The sequence below is a fragment of the Meleagris gallopavo genome, chromosome 4 (assembly GCF_000146605.3).
Source record: "Meleagris gallopavo isolate NT-WF06-2002-E0010 breed Aviagen turkey brand Nicholas breeding stock chromosome 4, Turkey_5.1, whole genome shotgun sequence".
In the NCBI taxonomy this organism is placed as follows: domain Eukaryota; kingdom Metazoa; phylum Chordata; class Aves; order Galliformes; family Phasianidae; genus Meleagris; species Meleagris gallopavo.
Genome location: NC_015014.2, coordinates 56,362,025 through 56,384,174, shown reverse-complemented (window position 1 = coordinate 56,384,174; position 22,150 = coordinate 56,362,025). Strand labels below are relative to the sequence as shown.

Genomic DNA, 22,150 nt, shown 5'->3' with positions numbered 1-22,150 from the left:
CTCGCCATGCCCTCACAGCGCGGCTCGGCGCGGAGGCGGCAGCGCTGCGTGCTGCTGACCGGCATCGCCATCCTGCTGATCGCCCTCGTCCTGGCCGCCGCGCTGGCCTCCGTCCTCACCGGACGCAAAGAGGAGGCGAGCCCGGAGCCGCTGAAGTGGCAGGGCGGGGGGACGACCAGGAACCTGCGGGAGATCGTCCTGGGGAGATGCTACAGTTACCTCGTCGAGGGGCGCGTGAAGCTGGGGTGAGTATTGGCCTCGCGTTGTGCCTGAGTTGAGGGCAGCTCAGCCTTACCTGTGCTGCATGCCCCTGGCTGGGGGCTGTGAGGCAGCGCGGTCCTGAAAACCCTCTGCGTCACGGGGATGCCAGGTTGGGCACTGGGAGAGGTTCTGCACCGTGGAACGCGCTCCTAGGGCTCCTGGAGTTCAAGGAGCGTTTGGGCAGTCCTCTCAGACACAGGTTTGAGTTTTTGGGTGGTCCTGTAATGTCTGAAGTTGGACTCAGTAATCCCTGTGGGTCCCTTCTGATTCTGTGGTTCTGTGGTTCCGATTGTCTGTGCCCAAGTGGGGTTTTTAAGGAATCTGTGCGCGGAAGGTATGTGTAACTTTTGGTCAATAGCCACCTGTAAGTACTTATTGCAACTTCTGGGCAGGCAGCTAAGCCAGAACTGGATCCTCGCAGCTTGGTGTAAGGAGAGGTGACAGTAATTCACTAAATCCTTCTTGCCAAAAATCCTGAAGTGTTTGACTCTCATAACCGAAACTAAACAGGAAAAGGAGGTCGTTTGGTATGGATTTATAGAATGGACAGGGATGTTGGGAAACGCAGGGGAGTTATTTGAAGCAGCTGCTTTCAGCTTGTGGGAAAGACTTTGTCCTTCGGGATGGGATGGTGAGCAGTGCTGGCATGGAAGCCCTGGGCACAGCCCACAGCCAGGGCCCTGCTCAGCCCATTGGAGCACTGGGTGCTGTCAGACTGTGCAGCTCACAAGAAAGGTTCCCTGGATCCCCATCAGAAATTAGGGCTGAGAGCTAATTTTCTGCTTTCTAGCTCCACGAGGAAAGTCAGAGTACAAAATAAGGAGAGCCACATGTTCCCTGCAGATAATAGGGGCACTGAGCATTTTGGGATGGTTGGTAGAGGATGCACTCCAACCATCAACCCATCACCACTGAACCCACTAAACCACATCCCTGTGGCACCAGCCACCCTGTTGTGTGTACTCAGTTAGCTCCAGTAGGCATTTCCACCACTGTGAGCCTTCTGACATAACAATCCTTCTCTTCGCCTGCAACAATTGTAACCTCTCAACCTCACTGTGTGTTTGCAGCCTGGAAGGCCAACTGTATTCTGGACTGCATTAAAAAAGGGGTGGCCAGCAGAGAGAGGGAGGTGATTGCCCTTGTGAGGCCCCATCTGAAGTACTGTATCCAGGCCTGGGCCCACAGTACAGTAAGGACATGGAGCTCTTGGAACAGGTCCAGAGGAAGGCCCTAAGATGATCAGAGGCCTGGAGCACCTCTCCTATGAAGAATGGTTGAGGGGACTGAGTTTGTTTAGCTTGGCGAAGAGAAGGCTCCGGGGAGACATCATTGTGGCCTTCCAGTACTCGAAGGGAGCATGTAAACAGGAAAGGGAACGGTTGTTTACAAGGGTGGATAGTGATAGGACAAGGGGGAATGGTCTTAAACTGAGACAGGGGAGGTTTAGGCTAGATATTAGTAGGAAGTTTTTCACACAGAGGGTGGTGACACACTGGAACAGGCTGCCCAAGGAGGCTGTGGATGCTCCATTCCTGGAGGCACTCAAAGCCAGGCTGGATGTGGCTCTGAGCAACCTGGTCTGGTAGTTAATGACCCTGCACATAGGAGGGGGGTTGAAACTCGATGATTGTTGTGGTCCTTTTCAACCCAGCCCATTCTATGATTCAGTGATTCTATGATTTTCATAACACTGTGCCAATGAAATCAAAGCTGTATATATTTTGTTTGGATTTTGTCTTCTCTTGGACTGCTCAAATAAGCTGATTTGCAGCATTTTAAGGGAAATGAGCAGGTGGAAAATTATGGCCAGCCTGCACAGATTTAATGTGTGCTATCCATTAAACACCTGAGTGCTTGCAGTGTAGATGAGAGAGCTTCTCTGTTTAAAAAGCTCCTGAAGCTTTTGCAACATCACCTACAGGTTTCTGAAAGTGCACATTAACTTATTAAAGAAATACAGACTCAGCTTTAACTCAGAAATCCTTGTTAATGTGTTTTTGTTCACAACATGATTACTAGGAATCATTTGTTCATTTTTTTTCCCCAAAGTACAATTTTAAAATCCCAAACTTGTGATCAAAAGTTTTATAACAGGAGTGTTTTTCCAAGGCACATTCTTTTATGCTATTGCTTAATTCAGCAATGCTTAATAGGTCGAACAACTTGTCTGTTGTAGGATTTTTTAAAATATTATTTTACTTTTAATAAAGAAACTGTGAAATCTACCTAAGAGAGCACCAAAAAAGGAAAAATATTAACAAGCACCTGCAATGCTCAGGAGTTTACTGGACAGAGAAGTAAAACCCAGGAGCCTTCTTTGGGAATCTGACCTTAGATTCCCCATTTCTGGTCCTACTGAGATAGATGTAGGTTGTAATGTAACTAACTGCTCTTATCACTGGTGCTTTCTGATAATAAAGCCAGTGCCTTTAGGACACATCAGAGAGCCCTCCATCTTTCATCCCGCTCTCTTTCATCATTAACGTAGGCCTTGGATCTTCCATTGTGTGGGATCTTTGGTGTACTTCATCAAAGAAAGGGAGTAGGAGCGTGGAACTGAAACTCAGGCATTCCTGAGAGCTGATCAGGCTGCGTCCTGCACTCAGCGAGGTCTTTTGTTGCCGCTACTATTGTGGGAACTTCACTGCTTTGCTTAGAAATCTTATGTTTTCCTCATCAATTTGTCCATAGTCTGCCGGAGCCTTTTTTAATCCGTCACTACCGTGCAATTTTTTAAAAGCTCTGCTTCTGGTAAACTCATGTGTTTTCTCATGGTTTTACTTTTTTTTATACCACTGAAATCTCTTGTCTTTTCTGTTCAAAACATGGCCCCAAACCCAGCATCATCAATGAGGGTCCTGGAAGGACTGCTGCTGTCTGTTGCAGAGTTTCATAAGCACCTCATATGCAGATTTTATCACATCAGTTTGCATCTTCAAAACCAACGAAAAGTTCAGGTGCTGTATTGCAGTTCCCACTAAAAGCAATTCCCAAGTAGTGCATGTTGTTTTACTGCCTGTGTGCAGTGAAGTCTTGGAACTGCTGCTGTGAGAAGCAGGCGGGCAATATTTAATAGTCATGTGTTTGGCTCAATGCTAGGAAGCATTACTGACTGCACAGGAGCAGGCTTCGGGGGTCCTGCCCTGCACGTGACTTGCATGGTCATTACTTGCACACTTAGGTGTGCATACTAACAGGTAGATTTCTTCTTGGCTTCCCAAAAATACTGGCTGATGCCAAAAGACAGAGCTAAAGCAACAGTTTACCACGTCTCAGTAGTCTTACTTTCTTTGGCGTTAACAAAAGATGCACATTTTACTTTCTCTGATCTTGCTGAATTCCCGTACTCATCCACCTCGGCCATTGGTATGCTCTGTAGCTTTGTCTGAGTAACAGCCAGAGGCGGTTTTGACCACAGGAAGGAATTTGACCTCAAACTGCTCCTTGTCCCCTTTCCCAGTTACACAGGCTCCCTCTTCTGGCTAACCGAACACTTGCTGTCCTCAAGCTCCAGTTTTCATGCGGTACAAACTTAAGTTGTCAGGAATGTAACTCGGTGGAATCAGAACAGTTTTCTAGCACCCTGGACAGGATCCTACCTTGTGGCAGTTTCCACATATATGCTTCACACATCCGAACTCTTACGGCCATGCAGAGCCAGGGCTGACCTCAGGTGCATGTTGTGTAATCCACTGCTTAGAGGATATTTTTCAAGAGTTCTGTGCGTTTTTCCTTTTTGGGGAGAACAGATAGTAACAGACACAGCATAAAACCTGTTGCTGTGAAGTTAATGGCTTTGATGTGGGTTTGGGTACAGTTAACACTTAGTGATCTTGTGAAGGAGATGGAAGAAAAGTCACAGTCTCAGAAACAAAAGTTATGTTTCTTTTTCAGCCTAGAAATGAACTCATCTGACATTTGCAGCTCAACAGACTTGTTATTCGCAGATAGTCACTACTCCCCCGCAGATGTGCAGTTCCTTTCTGATTCACTCAAGCCAAGTCAAGTCTCCAAGGACCTACTGCATCAACATGGCTAGAGACAAGACAGATATTTTTTATCTAACTTCTGCAGTAAGAGAGCAACGGGGATGTAGGCAAGGAGCCACCTTGGTAGCACATGTGGCTGTGCAGGCCCAGCCATCGCTGTGTGTCAGCACAGCAGTGCAAAATGGTGGAGGTGCAAAGTTTTTCTCATGCAGTTCTGCATGGACATATACTGTAGATGTCCCCCTTAAAAACAGTTGGACCAAATAATGCACCCAAAGCTAGTGATAGAATGCCCCTTCAGGGACATGGCTTAGTGGGCCATTGTTAGGTGGATAGTTGGACTAGATGATCCTAGAGGTCTTTTTCAACCTTAATAATTCTATGATTCCATGAAATTTTGACATTTTCTAGTTTGATTGAATTTAGCAAAAGCTGGTGCATACTCAGGAGAGCTTTCTCTTTTGTCTTCATGAACACGGTGCATTTTTTGCCTTTCCATTCCTTTACGTCCTATGGAGACGGTGGTTATTTTGTTAAAAAGAACACGTGGTGCCATGATTTGGTGTGAGATATTATTATACTTGTGGCATCTTTCCCTCCAGAGAGCAATCTGTTGGGGTTTTTGTATGCTTGTTTTTGCATTATGCCTTCATGCTCTGCTGGGTGTTTTTAATTTGATTCCCATGCTCACTGGTTGCTAATACTTTCACATGGAGCATGGCGCTTCACGGCAGCTATGATTTGATTCAGTGTCATGTAAAAAAAACCACAGCTTTATCTTGTGTAGCCATGACATTATATTTCAGCTTAACTGAGGTTTGATTTTTACGTGAAGAAAATATGCCTTGCTTTGAGAGACTTTTAATGAATCAGTCATCTGGAGAGTGCTGTGTTACTACCTACTAGTAATGCAATAACACCTCTTTTGGAATGCACCGCAGGCTTCCAAAGCTTCTGAATTTAGTTTGCATCATACTGCAAAGGATTCACTTTCCTTGTTTATTTAAAGAACAACAACAACAACAATAAAAAACCATAACACTATTTTTTATTTTTTTTAAAAAAGGAATTGTTACAGTGACCTCTTCTGCCCCTCTGCTGGGCACTGCTGAGGCCACACTTGGAGGGCTGCGTCCAGTGCTGGGCTTCTAGTACAAAGGCATCCTGTCCAGTGAGTGGCCACAGGGATCATTAAAGGATTGAAATATCTGAACAGATAAGAGGCTGGGAGAGCTGGGGCTGTTTAGCAGGGATTTTATAAGTATTGGCTTGGCAGAGAAAAGAAGAGGGGGCCACGCTCTTCTGACTGGTATCTAAGTGCAGGACAAGAAGTAATGCTCACTAAACAAAGTACAGGAAAATCCATTTAAGCATAAGAAAAACTACTTTAAATTTGAGAGCAATTCAAGAATGAAATATGTTGCCCAGAGAGGTTGTGGAGGTTCTGTCCTTGGATATGCTGAGAACAGGACATGGTCCTGAGCAACCTGCTCTGAGCTGGGCTGGGCTAGACTATCTATTTGATATATATTCTTCTTATATATATTTAATTCTATTTGATATGTATTCTTCCACCTGTTCTTTCCTTTCTCTCTGTTCACTGGCTATACAGAACAATAACTGGTGGCCATCTAAGTTCAAGCAACACACTAAGATTGAAATCACTGTACATTTGGATGAGGCACTCTAAGGCTTGCTGGTGATAAAGGGGCAGTCCTGTTGCCTCTCACTTCTCTCTGCCCCTCATCCTATTCTCTGCATGTGCAGAGAAGTAAGTGGAAAGAGCCCCTCTCAGGGGGTCTTGCCGATGGTCGCCTTCAGCTGTCATTGCTCAGGTTTGGTGAAAACTGGAGAACTGTTTAACACCTCAGAGCCCTGAGTGGTGGTGGTGAGGAGCCATCACTTGTTCCCCATCCTTCCTTGTAGGTGAACACAGCCCTGGGGTACACCAGAACAAAGCTCACCTTGTCTGGGAAAAGATGTTTTTTCCCTGACTTCCAAACTTTGCACCTCTGCTGTGTGGACTTCAGTTGCTCTGCCTGCAGCCTTTCCAGAAGTCATCTTTCTGAGGCGGGGTTTTGAATGTCTCTCTATCCCCAGGCAGTGGCAGTTCTGCAATTCTTTCTTTTCTGGCTTTTGAACTGTTTCATTTACAGAGAGCAATGCTTGCAAAATCAAGATGTGAAAAAGAAAAAAAAAGAAAGAAAAAAAGAGAACCATTTATCAATACTTTGAGGTAACAGACCATTATAATTAAGCTAAATGGTAGTGAAATGCTAGTCCTCATTGAAGAGTTTGAGACTGACAGCACCTCTGTGACTTTTTTCTTTCATTCTCTCCCCTGGTAACTTTTCCCCTTGCTATCATCCTAGTGCTAAAAGCATTGCTTAAATCAGCTTTGGCTGATTTCTCATTTTTTTTCTCACCTTTGGCGGTATCTCAGAGCCTGCAAAGAGCGCTGCCACATGATGGCAGCATTCGCCTGGCCTTAGCTCCTCGTCCTCAGTTGCACGAGTCCAACTGTAGCTGCCAGGGCTGCGCTTTGCTGCAACACCAAATAAGTGGCACGGCAGGGCTGGGAGAAGGGAAGGGGCAGCAAGAGCGAGAGCAAAAGGATTTAGGGCAGAAAGTATGGAGCAGAAAGATTCTTGTTTACAGAGGGGTTCCCCTCAACACAGCATAGTTCGTGTAATATTTGAGCATGTAGACAGAGTTACTCATAAGTTCACATGAAAAATAAATTGAAGATGAACATATAAACAGCACCACTCTCTCTCTCTCTCTTTGCCTTTGCAAGAGGCACACTGTAGGGAACCTTCTGTAACGGGGGGTTGGACTCAGTGATCTCTGGAGGTCCATTACAACCCCTACAATTCTGTGATTCTGTGATAAACTGACCAAAGGTGGGTCTGTTAGGTGCAGAACTATTGCTGCATCATTTACTTCTGTCGGCGTGCAGTCTCCAGGCATTTCATTCTCAGGTGCCTTAGACGTAAAGCACAGTATGAATGCTTCTCATGTGGTTCAGGAGCTTTGTTATAACCACAGAACTTCTCACTCGCTTTTTAGTTTCTAAGTGCACAGGTGTGTACTTGCATTATTATTTAGGCTGATGGTAGCAAATGAGAAAGGGGCTGCGGTGAGTGCCTGCACAAGGCAGCACCAACCATAATGAAAGCCAGCATGACCTGCCAGCTGAGGCCAGAGCCTCCCACGCCAACCTCACAATCTACCTGCCCTGTTTAATCCCTGCAAAGTCCAGTTTTATAAAGGACCTTACCTTCAAAGACCGCAAGAGACCACAATTAAAATCTCTCTTTATGGCCTGAAGATATTGGTTTTTTTTAGAAAGGAAACTTGGGATCCTGGAAAGCCAGCACAGGAGGCTATGTTTCACCAGGGGGCTTCTCATGCCTACAGAGGGGTTTGAAAAATGTGGGCAGGACCGACTGAGCTCTCCAGACCAAAGCCTGAGAATCATTTTCACTTGTGAATTTAAAATGGGTTCCATACTTTACACATCTCTCAAATTTCTGGGTAAAAACCTAAAGGTGACACAGCTTAAGGAAATACTGCTCTTTGTAAGGTGTTTTTAGCTTCCACTGTCAGCCCAGTGATGAACTTAAAACAAGAGGTCCTTCTTGATGCAGCTGAAGTCACCAAGGATGAAACTCATCCCTGATATTATACCAATTACATCAATTTCAATTGGGAATGAATGTGCTCTGTCATGTCCAGTTTTTTTTTTTTTTTATAGAATAAAATAACACTACACAAAATTAATAGTGATTTCCCAGGTAACTCAATGCCATTGTATTCCTTTAAATGCGAGGATGCTCTTTCAAGGTTAGCCAGATCAATGTACTGATATGCAAGAAACAATGATGCAGAAGCTGTCCATTTTTATAATATGCACATTAAAGTTTGGCTTCTAGGATAGCTGCTAATGGAAATGTTCTTGGCCCCAGATTCCTTTTCATAAATTTATATGATATTCATAAAAAAGGTAAATTGATAGAAACACTCAAATTCATTGGAAAATGCAACTTCCACTCAAACGCAAGGAAAAAATGCAGGACCAGTTCTTGTTTCTTGCTGTACTCCGTGCAGGATACAGAGCCTCAGTTTGCAAAAGGCTGTAAGGCCCAGTTCTGCAATCCCTGCATTCCGGAGAACAAACTGCAGCTTCAGTTCCTGATTTTACAACAGGTTCCAGTGTTCCCTTTAAGTATTATTTCAAATTTACCAACATTTCCCAAACTGTGCTCATGAAAAATATGCATTTGAAAAAACACTCAAACACATAAAATGTGTGTGCATTTATTTTATCTGCCAGTGAACTTGGCTTAAATATTTCAGATTCTTTAGTAGAATAAAAAGCCTCAAATATTTCAGCGTAAACAAAGTTAGCCTTGAGGGAAGAAACTCATTATTGCAAAAATAAATACATATGATGTTTGTTTGATGCAGAATTAATATGCAATCCAAAACACACAAAACCAACCAAAACCAGGGAAAAAGAACATAAGAGTCCTGCAGCCGTGTGACAAGCAAGCTCATTCACCATGGTCTCCTGGCAATCTGTCTCCCAGCCCTTCTTCTGTGGACAAATTAAATGAATCCATTCTGTGATGGAGAACTTCCCAGTTGGAGGATCTTTGACATGGCAGATTTTTTTGGGTTTGGTGGATTAGGGCTCCCCACAGGTATTGCTGTGTTCCTGTGGGTGCTCTGAGAGGGAAAGCGGAGGCTGTGAGGGCTCGCCTCGAGCAGCTCAGGCCATGCAGTGGGTAAAACTCTGTAGCACAGTGAAAAAGCCAACATTGCTTTTCCAACTGGCTCCAGGAGAACTGCTCTATTCTGTGCTCAGAGCAGCCTTCAGAGGGTTGTTCATTTCACAGATTTTTTTGGCAAGAGAGGTGTATGTCTTTCAATCTGAAGGTGCTCTTTCTAGAATTGTTAGCAATACCAAGTGCCAGCAGGCTTCCCATAATATTTTCAGGAGAACCTGAGCTTCAGCATGTCTCTGCCCTTTTGCTGAATGTGTTAAGTACTGCACAGCAGGCAAATGTTTTCTTTCTTTTATTTCTAGTGCATATATCAATAGCGAGGCTGTAAAGAATTCCATTTCTCCCAGAGCTGGAATTCACGAATCCTAAAGCTTCCTCACTGCAGCTGTGTATCAGCCAAAACAATAATTCTCTCTGGCTCTTAAGATGTGAGGTGAAACCTGTGTTTCCTAGCAGAAAAACAGCCTTCCAGAGCAAACCGATGAGTTATTTTTATTCTTATGTAAAAATTGACATGTTGATAGGAGAGGGTAGTGAAATATTCTTTAGCTTTTGTAGATTTGTTTGTTTTTACTGTGAAGATCTGTGTTTAGACTTCTAAATAATGCTGGAATTGCTGAGTTTTCATAAAAGTCCATCTTTATGCCTCATCATTCTTCTGTGAGGTACGAATAAAGGTCCCACACTATTACCAGCTTCCCTTCTATGCCCTACCTTCTCAGCGACGTTGTGTCTGAACACTGCTCTCCCAGATACTTCCCTGTGAGGTACCAGAGTTAAAGTGATGAAGATTTCTCTGTGATGCTTACAGAGTTTGCAGCCAGAGACAAGCTCCTTGAGAACAAAATATAATACACCAAGTTAAGTTCTACTGTGACTTGCTCTCTGGAGCAACCAGCTCCCTGGGTCTGTAGAGGCCCAAGAGATGCTAGTTTCTGTGCTTTGTAAAACACGTGAATGCTCTCTCACATGACCCTACCACAGCAAAGTAATCTGCACACTGTGATGATAAACCTTGGGAGCAGAGAAGCAGCTGCCTGTAACACAAGAGGTGTTCTTAAATCTTTGGGGCAGCCAACTGTGGAATGAGAACGGCTGTAGCCTTGCGGAAGGACAAGGATTATGTTACAATACACACATCCTAATCAAGCTGCCAAATATGAGTAAGAATCTACGTTAATTAGTTTGAACCAAATAACCAGTATCAAATAAGATGATTACTTAGGTTTGCCACTGCATAAGAAAAAGCAGAAGGGAAGAAAGGCCAGGACAACTTGCCATGGATTGCCCAATCCTTTCTGGTATGACACAAGCATGGGCCCCTGCAATGTGTCTGATAGGGGCACTCCTGATGTTTTGTGGGGCTGCCAGGTGCTGGAGCACTTCTGGACACATCTCAACAACATCAGACCTTCTCTGCCTGTGATGTTTCTTCTCCATCAGGCTTAGGAATGAGGGAGGGGTGTTCATGTCCAGGCACATCCAAGCACAGTGAGGAAATGGCTGGGAGCTGAGAAGTAGTTCTGGGTCCCACTGTCATGACGCAGCCTTCTGTAATACGAATAGCTCATTGTATGTGTTTCACATTACCTTTCTGATGCTCAAATGGCAATCTGGATCAAATTAAGCAGCAGGAATCATAGAATCACCAAATCAAAGAATGGCTTAGGTTGGAAGGGACCTTAAAGATCATCCAGCTCCAACCCCCTGCCGTGGACAGGGTTGCCACCCACCGGGAATATCACAGAGCTGTAAAATGTTCCGGAATCCTCAGTAAACTACTACCAATTTCATTTAATCCATTTATAACTCCTTTTAAGGCTAATCACATTCTACCTCATGCCTGTTACCTGAGTACCCACAGGTAACGAAGCCTGCAGCTCTGTGTGTGTCAGATACTAACTGATCCCTGCAATTTTTACAGTGCTCTGAAGGCATCACTGTCTTCACCAAAGACAAAGGCCATTCTTCAGACTGGTTCTTCAGGCAGCGGGAACACCCCAGGAGGAGATTACAAATAGTGGAGAAAGAGTGGATGAGTCAGAGTTAGCCAGAGCAACTCCTTTCTGCATGCAGACAGTGGGGTAATTTTTGAATTTACATAAAGAAAGGGAAGAGAAAGCTGTTGAATCACTGGATGGCTGTCAGTGAAGGGGCAGGAGTGTTTTGACATCCACTGTTTCCCCTCACATAAATGCAGTGAGATTCCTCTGACTCACACCAATGAGAGCAAAAGGGCCAGAACTGCTAATATGCAGAGACTGAAAAAAAATCCTCTGGAGTTGGAGTGCATGATTCAGATCTCACGTATACTTGTACAAATCTGCTATGGCTTCAAAGTGCTTAGCCAAAAGCTAGTCTTAATTGTAAATAACATCAGGTCCAAAATATCCAGACCTCTGCTTTTAGTTTAAAAAAATAATAATAAAATTCAGTAGACTAATAGAATCATAGAGTGGCCTGGGTTGAAAAGGACCACAATGATCATCGAGTTTCAAACCCTCTGCTATGTGCAGGGTCATTAACCACCAGACCAGGCTGCCCAGAGCCACATCCAGCCTGGCCTTGAATGCCTCCAGGGATGGGGCATCCACAACCTCCTTGGGCAACCTGGGAGAGCAGGTAGACTCTGGGCATAGTTTTGGCTCAGATGAGAGATGTTTTAGAACTGCTCATTCCTCACTTAATACTTGATTTGCTCAAGATACTCTGCTTTTTTAATGCATAATTTATGTTGATGCTTAGCACAGTCAGAACTCTTTAAAAATTTATCTGTAATATTTGAATTTAACAGAAGGAAATTCTTTCACAATCATAAATATTAATAATTATTAAAGATATTTAATAATTAATATAAATTAATGATGATTCAATCTTTTGGCAGAGATAAGGATTGCCTTAAAATATGGGAATCATTAAAAGCTGCATTCATTCACAAGAATCCCTGTAATGCTACAACAAAAGATTATCAGCCTTTAATGGAGTTGGCAAGTCATCCAGTACCCTGCAACAAGGTAACAGCGGGATGCATGGTGGGCTGTACAAGGGGGATTGCTGGGGAGCAATGTGTCTGTACAGTGGATCTTTTCCATAGTAATGGTCAGTAGATGGACATGGCTGATTGTTTTGCCAGGATGGCTGATATTTTTGCCAAGGTCATCCTGGTTACACTGCAGAGAGGTCTCTGTTCCCTGTGCTTGCAGATCTCGGTAAGGAATATGCAGTCCTTCTGTCAGAGGAATGCTGCTTCTAAAAAGCTGCTCTTCCATCTGTAGTCAAAAACTGCTCTACAAACTGTATAAATATGCTATTTGAACTAGTAAAAAAATTTCTTTCAAAATGCTTTGCAGGCTGAATGCATCCATTTCCATGAAAAATAATCACCCCAAAAATTTGGAAATGGGAGGAAGGGCTGTGGGATTAAGAACTGATCTGCTTATGGGAACGTGCAGCATTTGAATAGGAAACTAGAACTCTGTCACAATTAAGAAAACTTTCTGTTTTTCTCCAGGAAAATTTCCTGACCAGCTCAAGTATAAGTATTATTTATTGCACACTGTATTTTATTTCGCAGTCACTGTTTTGGAGCAGGACGTATGACCTCGTTCATCTTTATTCAAGATCCAATCACCATTTCCTTACCTTGGAGGACACGTTCCTGGGTTATATGCTTGATGGGCTTTCATGGTGTGGAGACCCCTCAGCTCCAGGTAACAAGTCCTAACTTTTGCAAACCAAATGTGCATACTAGAATTCCAGATTACTATTTTCTCTCACATATAGACATAAATACTGTCCATTTTCACGTTTTTCTTTTAAAACCATTATCATTTTTCTGCTCCCATGTTACAGAAGTCTGAAAATAATTTAATTTAAAAAACACATCTTTTTGGCTACAAGGAAGACATTAAATGCTTCTGGGAGTAATGATCACTTCATCTACGTCATCTGGTACCTTCTTTTAACTCCAGTGGGACAAACTGCAAAAACAAGAATTCCATTCCAGGCCTGGTTATAGGCTGGCAAAGTGAGGGGGAAGTAGGGGGAAGTAGGGAGGGACTTGAGGTTATGCTGCCCACATGATTCCTGACTGTTGATGCCTAATGTTAACACGTTCTAAACTGGGCTGGAATTACTGGAAATGTTGGGCAAAATTTGATACAGTCCGAAATTCATTTGTCACAAACCAACCTGTTCTGCATATTTAGAAATATGTGTTTTCTGTACTGGGTTTTCTGAGAATTATTTGCATATGTGGCTGCCAGCTGTCTCACTGAGACGCGTGAGTAAAGAGGAAGACCTTTGAACACATGCAAATTCTCTTTCCTCCTAGAACTTCCTCATGTAGCCAACTTGTTTTAATAGGGAACAACTCTGTAGTAACATTTTAACAATATTCATTCTAGTCTTTTTCTATAAATATGTTTCTTCTGTTTCTTCTCAGGAATCAACTATGAATCTTGTCCAAAATGGAGTGAATGTGAAGGCAGTTCTGGCTCTGTATTCTGGAAAATGGCATCCAAGATGGTAAGGTCTAGAATAAATTTCCTCTCATCTGACAATGTTAAAAGGCATGAAGTTCCTGACACTGTCAAAAATCTGAGTTTCCGGATTGGACTTAAAAAAACAGAAAGGTAAAAGTTCAGATGAGTTTTAACTTTAGGTGCCAGAAAGTATGAGTATGGAAATCTTTTATCAGACCTTACAATAATGAGACCAGAGCTGTCAGCAGAGTTGGGCATTTTTATTGTGGGCAGAGACTACATGCCAGAGTCTAGAACAACACTTGGCAGACAGCTTTACAAATAAGGCTTACGGTAATAATTATAATAAAAGCCTTAATTAAATCACAGGTCTTAAATTACAAAAATATAGAAACTTAGAACTTGTTGATGCTGAGAGCAGCTCCCAAACTAGCACAGCAAGTGGCCTTGAGAGTCCTGTTGCTCCTTCCCAGCATACTTTTGAAGAGGATGTCTTCCCACAACGTTACCTTCTGAGGTTCAATGATGTGCCCACCTGTATGTGTGTCCCAGCTCTGATCACATGAAGGAGACATTGCTAGACTGAGTTAAGCAGTTGGCCTGGTTTTGTGGAATCAATACTTTACAGAACGCTCGTTTCACACATCTGCCAGAAAAAAAAAAATCTCTCCTTTATCAGTTTAATCTTATGTATCTCAGAAGTCCTGATATGACTATTAATAGATGACTTTCTAAGTGTAGAACAAGCATTAATGTGTGCTTAGTATCTCATGCATGTAAGAAAAAATCTCCTCACCATTAAAAAATGTTTTGTGTGCAACCTAGCATCCATAAAGTTTTCCTAGCTCAAAACAGCTTTGATGTACAGTTGTGGGGTCTAGGAGGGATAAACCACCATACAGAGTGAGGCTTGCGGAACTACAAGCTTTTTACTCCAAGTAGATTTAAGATCTGCTAAAACACATGCTTACTGTGTTGGAAAGTTATACATAATTAAACTTTTAAACTGTAACTTGAAAGCTCTCAAGCTGGTTTTGAGATACATTGTTTATAAGTAAGAGGACTTGGTGAATTTGACAAGTATAGTCATCTGTATTAAGCTTTTCAAAATTGTTTATTCAACCTTTGTGTTATATATCTGGAGTACACTGACTACATCATGTTGTGATGTAATGGCCTTGAAATATTTGGACAGAAGTTTGAAGAACAACAATTACACGATCCAGTAATTTAACAATCAAAACTTATGATGAGTTTTTCTAAAATCACTGGAGAGAAAAATCCCAACCACAAAAGTACACAGAATGTGAGTCACAAGGTAGCAAATATTTCATGGTTAGCACATCCTTAAACTTGCAGTACTTCTGTTGTGGCGTATCCTCACTACTTGAGTCCAGGCAGCCTGAGGATTACTCAATTACTGAGTTACTGAGAAAGTAGGCAGCCCCATCTGACAGCTATAGCTGCTGGGGCTCTGGAAAGTTGCATCCCATTTTATAAACTGAAAACAGTGACAGCCAGGTGATGCAGTTTTTATGTCAGTATTGCTGTAAGAGTTTAGAAGCTTTTATTTGCATGGACATATATATAGAAACAGGATGCAGATACTCAATTCTGATGACATCTAAGAAGTCAGAGAACTCTGGAGACATGGCATGCAGCGTCAGATTATAATGTCCATTTGTTTTGGTCAGTTTGCAGAAGCAGCATGCGGTGTGGTTCACGTGATGCTCAATGGATCAATAGAAACAGGAGCTTTCAGAAGCAGCAGGTATACCCAGCATCCGTGTTTCTTTTGGGCATGGGTGTTTGTCAGCAGGTTCTTGTCAGTGAGTTCTGGTGAGAATGGATTTTGGTGAATTCATGTGGGAATCTAAACCATTGGCTGCTGTAGAGTTGATGCACTTAACTTCTATACAGTGACTCTAACTGAAGTCCCTCTCAGTGTATATAGGTAGATCTCTAGTATGATATTACTGCACAAAGTAGCTTTATTACATTTTATCTAGGTCTGCATACCATACTATAGAAATTAAATGCTTCTAACTGCTCGTGGAGCTCTTCAGACCATGCTTGCTCATGTTACCTGGCAGTAGTCTCATACAAAATGATGAAGTCTGTTCTGGTCAGGAGAACAGCCATGTTCATTTCCCTTGCACCAAACAAAACCCATTGTCAATAAAACTAGCAGGAGAATAAGTACTGTAGATGGAAAAACTTGAGTTTGCTTCTATCTGCACACAGTTTCAGAAGCTGTCATGAAAATAAAATGAGAATGGAGAGAAAATCTTTTAGCAGAGGCAATTGAATTGTCTATGAAAATCCAGCAAAAAGAAAACATTCATTCACTGAGGATAACAGCAGCACTAATAAGCAGTAGTAACTGGGGAACATTGTCTACTAAGGATGTTTACATTATTAGAATTCTTACATTACTAAGGATGTTTCATGTCCCATTCTTACAGTGTTTTTGGAAGTGTTGAGGTCTTTAACTTAAATCCAGATAAAATTTCTGAAATACGTATTTGGCTTATGCGTGACATCGGTGGACCCCAAAGGTAAACCATTCTGATACAAAATGACTGTCTAACACTAACCACCATCTTAAACCTGCTCTGAAAACCTGCTCTGCATTCTCTCTACTAGCTACTTACTTTATTGGAAAGAATAACGTTTTTACAGTTGTTTTTATTAGTATTTGTATGGCAACTGTTGAGTCATGGCCTGAACCGCTGATTGATCACCTAAGGCAAGGACTGTGTCAGCCCTGGGAGCACAGGTGAAGGCAATTCACCTGTGTGACTGGAAGGGGTGGAGCCTGGCTGCACCTCTCCTAGACCCCACTTAAGGGCTGACTGCCAGTAGGAAAGGATCTCTTTCTGGAGATCTCTCCTTTTGGAATTTTCTACTGCAAGCCTAGGAGATGGGTGAGCATTTCATTTTTTATTGTCTCCACCATGATACTCTTTCTAACTATAAACTTGTAAAATGCCATCCTAACCACACCACTCTTCTATCTGCACATTTGTTAATTGTACAGTATTTTAGTAGTTACAGCTTGTCACTCATAGCTAAAACACAGCTATGATGATACTTTCCTTGCTTTTACAAAGTCCTGTGACCAGACAGTATGACAGTAATTTAAAATACTGAAAAAGGTTGCCTAGAGAGGTGGTGGAGTCTCTAGTGGACAACTTAAAAACCAAGCTGAGCCCTGGGCAGCTTGCTCTAATTGACATTGGTTGGACTAGGTGATCTCAAGTTGTCCCTTCCAACCTAAATGATTTTGTGATTCTGACGCTTTTAATAATAAATCTGCAGTTTAAATGCTAATGGTGGAATTACTGATAACAGAAAGTGACCTCCAATCACATCTGAGCCTTTGAGTGATCTTTTTCATTCTGTTCAGATTCCTTTGCAGGCCTTCTATGTTTCAAGCACTGAGCGTGAGGTTCAATGTCTTTGACCCTTATCTTCAGAGATGGTTCTGGGATTCACATGGTTATAATGCATTGTAGTGGTTTCTCCTGTTCGTAAGGATCCCACATGCCAGAGGCAGCAGCTTTGACACAGGGAGTCAGTAAGGAGGCCATGGTGTATCTCAGGAATGAGTATGGACCCAGTAGAGGCTCTTGCTCAAGCAGCAACAATATCAGTCACAGTGCCAGCTCCAGTGTTGCAACCCTTCCCCTAGCATAAGCACTGACACTCAGGAATGTTTCTTTGCCATACAAGCTGATGTGTCTATCACAGGCTCCCAGTCATGTGCCCATCATCTCGTTAGCTTGCCAGACATTCTGGTGCCCCTCTGCATAGTGGTTTGCTGAAGAAAAGGGCACAGGCTAATCTGCATTAATTTCCCCGTATGTGACATTCAGTCCTTTCTACCATGATTTCCCAGTATCAGAAAAGCCATTACATTCCTCTTTCTCAACAGCTGCTGCAACCTGATGCCCTGCCAGCCTTCTTGACACATCTTCCTCCTGTGCCAAGTTCACAAGTGTTTCCATTTTATTTTCTGTTTCAACAGCAAAGGAGGGGTAACTCTAAGAACATATATTGCTTTTACCTTCTAATTGTATTTCATGTTGGATCATTAATATCATCTGGTAAATCCTGTGAACAAAGAAAAGCTGGCTGTTTTCCACTAATGCCGTATGTTAGGAACAGTCCTGGATTTGCCCCAGCATTGTCTTCGTTTGTGTCCCATACTCTGTATCAAGAGGTGATCTTTCCCCCAGGGTGACTAGTCTTTTGCAGTGGCTCTGTGTGTCTTGGATGTTTGTCAATCCTGTCACTACAGCTGGAGGCTTCTTGTACAAATTCAAACAAATTATGCATAAAGATCTCAGTTTGTGGGTGGAACTGAGTTATTTTCCATAGGCTTTCTTGCACAAAGGTTTTAACATAAGTTAAACAATTGAACATCCAATATTTTCTATTGGCAAAGCCCAATGGTAACCAAAGCTCCGCAAATCAGAATAGATTTTACAGCACATTTTAGGAGAAATAAAATGAAATGACATAGTGTGGAGTTCAGCTGAACTTCTCATACACATGAAGATCACAAGTAACAAAGGACTTTTTTTTTCTCCAGTGATTCCTGCTCAGGCAATTCCATAAAGAAGTTAAGAAACATCTTAGAAGAGCGAAACTTTAAGATCACCTGTGAAGACAATTACAGGTAATTCTCATTAGTGTCTACTTGCTAACAAAACTGATATCCCATCTCACTCTCTGCTTGCTGTTGACTCCTGGTTTACAGCAAATTGAGCAGATTGCCCTCTTATTTCCATCACATCTCTTTAAGTGGCTATGTGCTTCTTTGAGCCTCCCACTTGTGCTCTTTGCCTTGTACTCCAGGATGTTACTGCTACTGGCCTTGCTCGGTTGCCTTCAGCAAAGGAGCAATGCAGCCTCCTACAACAGATTTTCATATTATCAGGTTTTTATGTACACTAATAAAAGCCAAGTAAACAATTTTCCTTCCAGCTTCGTGTAAATAATACACTGTGTTAAGCATAGTCCTTATTTCCTTCACGATAATTCAAGTTTCCTTTCCATCCAGCTGCTTTATCAGGGAGAGAGACATAACACATGATAGGCATTAGTAACTATTATCATTCTCCACTGTCAGGTGAGTCCAGGAAACAGAACAGCCCAAGTTCTGACTTGACTGAAATCTCTGCCTGCCTGCTGAGGAGTTACAAAAGCTTGAGAGCTGTTGTCCCTCTGTGTCAGTTCAGAGACCTTTACAAAGATGAATTATGTCCTCTAGTGACCTTAAAAAAAGTGGCTAAGGTTCAGTTTTACTCATTAAGTTCAATAATCATATCTTATCTGCCAAGAACAGCTTTTCAAAGCAAATAACTCATACTTTGATAGGAACATTTCCTAAGTAAACATTTCTATAAAGTACTGAGTTCATGACATTGATTTTAAGTAAGGGAAAGTTTGTCTGCAGAGGGAGACATTTGCCTTGCAAATACCCTATGAAGCACTAGGATTTTACTCATGAAAGCAGAGCAATATATCCCTGTTTAGATATTGCTGAACCTGATAATGAGTGCTCTGCACATTGTGGAAAAAAACAACACTGGTGTGGTTCATAAATAAAATTAGGATGCTTTCATACTCACTCTCTTTGGAGTACTGTAGTCTTTAACCAAGACTTGTAAGCAGGTGCGAACTATTCTAGCCTATGCTGAAACAAGCTAAGGAGAAAGGAAGGAAGGGGAAATATGTAGTAATTTAGATTCCCTTTGGCTCAGCACAAGAAGAAATCTTCATAACTTCATGAAGAATGTGTTGGCACACTCGTTACTGTGACTCACAATTCACATCTTAAGATAGAATAAGAAGTAAGGCTTTTGTCAGCACTCAACTAACATCCATAAGCAACTATATAGAACAATGCAAACACTTTAAAATTATTTTGTATACAGAGCAATAATAAAATAATTTATATGTGCAGTAAAACTCTTTAGGATGGACTGAACTGAAGTCATGGCAGACAGAACTGTGTGGATCCTTACTGGCTCAGCATCTGGCATTCTGTGACATGTAGCAATTGACACTGGTCATTATCTCTTGCTTTTGTTGTTTTCATCAGTGTTTTCCACAAGTAGTTCAAAAAAGGGGATGTACTTGTGCCAAAACATCTAATCCTACAGCTATGTAGGATAGCAGTCAGGGCTACCACTAGATAAGCAAGATGGTGAACTTCCAGCGTGGCAGCTACTCTGATCAGTGAAAGGTGTCTTCTTTTTGTAATTACTTTTGCTATCACAGCACAGCTGACATGTGGAGTGTTCACACCCTGCTTTACTTCATAGGCATCCATTCTTGTCTCCAACCCCTATAAACACCAAAGATATGTCTGCAGCATTATGCAAGAAAAGTTATCTTAAGAAAAGTCATCCACCTGATAAGCACAGGTGTAACATACACTTTGACTTTCACATTGCATTTAATACCTGTGTGGTTGCTCTGCTGTACTTTCATGTGGCTACTAAATATTTGCTTTTGTGTCTTATCCCAGGCCAGTCCAGCTCCTTCAGTGTGTACATAATCCCGGCCACCCAGACTGCAGTCTTTGCACCAACAGTACGGAAGCTCCTTGAAACAGAGTGCTCCACACTATATAAGACTTGATTTGTGTGCAAAACTGAAAAGGACATGACTATGTAGCTTACAGTGATAAATAGCACCATGGTTGTACAGAGCCAATAACCAGGAATCCTTGCTGTGATACTAACAGCCAAATCGCAGGAGGTGGTATTTTAGCTGCGATTCCTGTACACACACAGGCAAACAAGCATGCTGTTTCAGAAGGGCCAAAGGCATATTCAATGATTGAGGACAGAAGATTTTGTTCTGCTTTGTTCCTTCTTATGTAACTACTTGTTGTTCACAGAGCATCAGGGCAGGGGCTGCCTTGCGCATGCACAAAGAAAGTTGCCAGTGGAGACACAGCTTGCTATCATCTGTATGCTGCGTCAGAAGGGCTGGAAGGGAAATTCCCTGAGCAGGGAGTATTGTCCATTGGCACATATTATAAATGTCAATGATTTGTACAGAGTAGAGGAGTGAGTGAGGAAGACCTGGAGTTTCTTCCCCTGTAGCTGTATCTGAAGGTTGGATGTTTTGTTTGCTGGGCAGTCCCCTTGAGTCAGGCAGAGCCAGTAAAGGCTCTGACCTTTCTCCCAGGGACTGTGGCACCTCTGAGCAAGCAAAGCAAATAATGGAAGAAGTAGAGCAATTCTTACCTTCTAGTGAGTAAGCTGGTTAGGAAATGGCAGATCTAAGCCAAGAAGAGATCAGAAACTGCTCAGAGCATTGCCAGCATCTGTAAGAATGCATTCACTGGGTAGCTGGGAAGAGAAAACAAGACTGACTCAAGCATTCCTGTTAAAGTCCTACTGGAAACATAGTTGTGGCTCAGATAGCATTTTATTCTTAATATAGCAATAAGTGTAAGCCTTCCAGCTTTCACAAAGGACTTGGCCATCCACTGGAATAGAGACAAACATCCAGAAGCTGCTGCAGTGGGAGCCTCTCCTGACCCCAGCTGTGGAGGTGAGGTGATGATTTGCTGTGTGTGACTCACAAGCAGCAGGCAGAAGGTTGTAGTGCCATGCATTTTAGTGACTATGCAAGCTGGTATAACTTTGAGCATCTCCAGATAGACCTTTGCTCTGTAATACAGGTCTTGTACTGGGTGCAGCTTGATCACACCCAAGACTTCACCCATAATGTTTACATGAATAACATGGTTTTTTAATATGTGCAGTCTGTAATGTAATAATTAGCTGCATTGACTCAGATGCATATTAGTGTTTTAAAATAGGCTATTTCTAACTGTAAGTCAAGAATCTGTCTTCATGCTCACTTTTGTACCTTTTCTGGTGTAATAATAAAATGTTGACTGTCCAATCAAGGTTTCTAATAAAATTGATGATGTCGCTCATTCAGTTTCACATTCTAATGAGAGTGGCCCCCCACACCTGTGGCTGTCTGAAAGCAGTTTGTCCCCTTCCGGGCATGACCAAAGAACAGAAGAGTCAAGTTATTGGAAAAGTATGATGTGCTGCAAGGAGGGGTGTACAGGAAATAACTTGAGAATGTTTTGGTTTGATCAAGTTGCATTAAAGTCCTCACAGCACAGATCTGCTAGATGTATTCTCAGATAGCGAAAATACAGTCTTGTGACTATCAGCTATGTAACAGCAGCCAGAAACACACTGAAAAAATAACTTGAAAATTCACTTAAAATATGAAACTCCACATATAATCACCCAGGAAAGCAGAGACGGGCCACAGGGCATATCCTCCCCAGGCTGCACCCTTTCTCCCTCCTCCATCATGCACAGAGAAGTTATTGTCTCCGTAGGTGGCAGAAAGTGAAACATCCCATCTTTATCTCAAACACAGATATCCAGATACGTATGCTGTTCTCAGCCATATTAGCTAAGAAAGATTACTGTTCTTATCAGGGGTTGTGTAATAAATCTTCAAACAGCAAACCTGTGCTTTTGAAAAATGCAGTGCATACTCAGTGCAGGCAACTGTGTTTGAGTGAGTGACAGCTGTGTGACACAGGTGATTGGCATTAGCATTGTTC

General features: G+C 42.4%; 1 protein-coding gene across 1 annotated transcript; it reads left to right on the top strand.

Annotated features, from left to right (window-relative positions):
• The first annotated feature begins 6 nt into the window (after nt 1-6).
• CD38 (CD38 molecule) lies at nt 7-21,496 on the top strand. Its single transcript, XM_003205932.2, has 8 exons — nt 7-245; nt 11,928-12,057; nt 12,618-12,753; nt 13,488-13,570; nt 15,222-15,298; nt 15,993-16,085; nt 18,125-18,211; nt 20,069-21,496. Exons 1-8 carry the CDS (start codon nt 7-9, stop codon nt 20,148-20,150), a joined length of 927 nt encoding a protein of 308 aa, XP_003205980.2. The 3' UTR covers nt 20,151-21,496.
• Nucleotides 21,497-22,150: the final 654 nt, after the last annotated feature.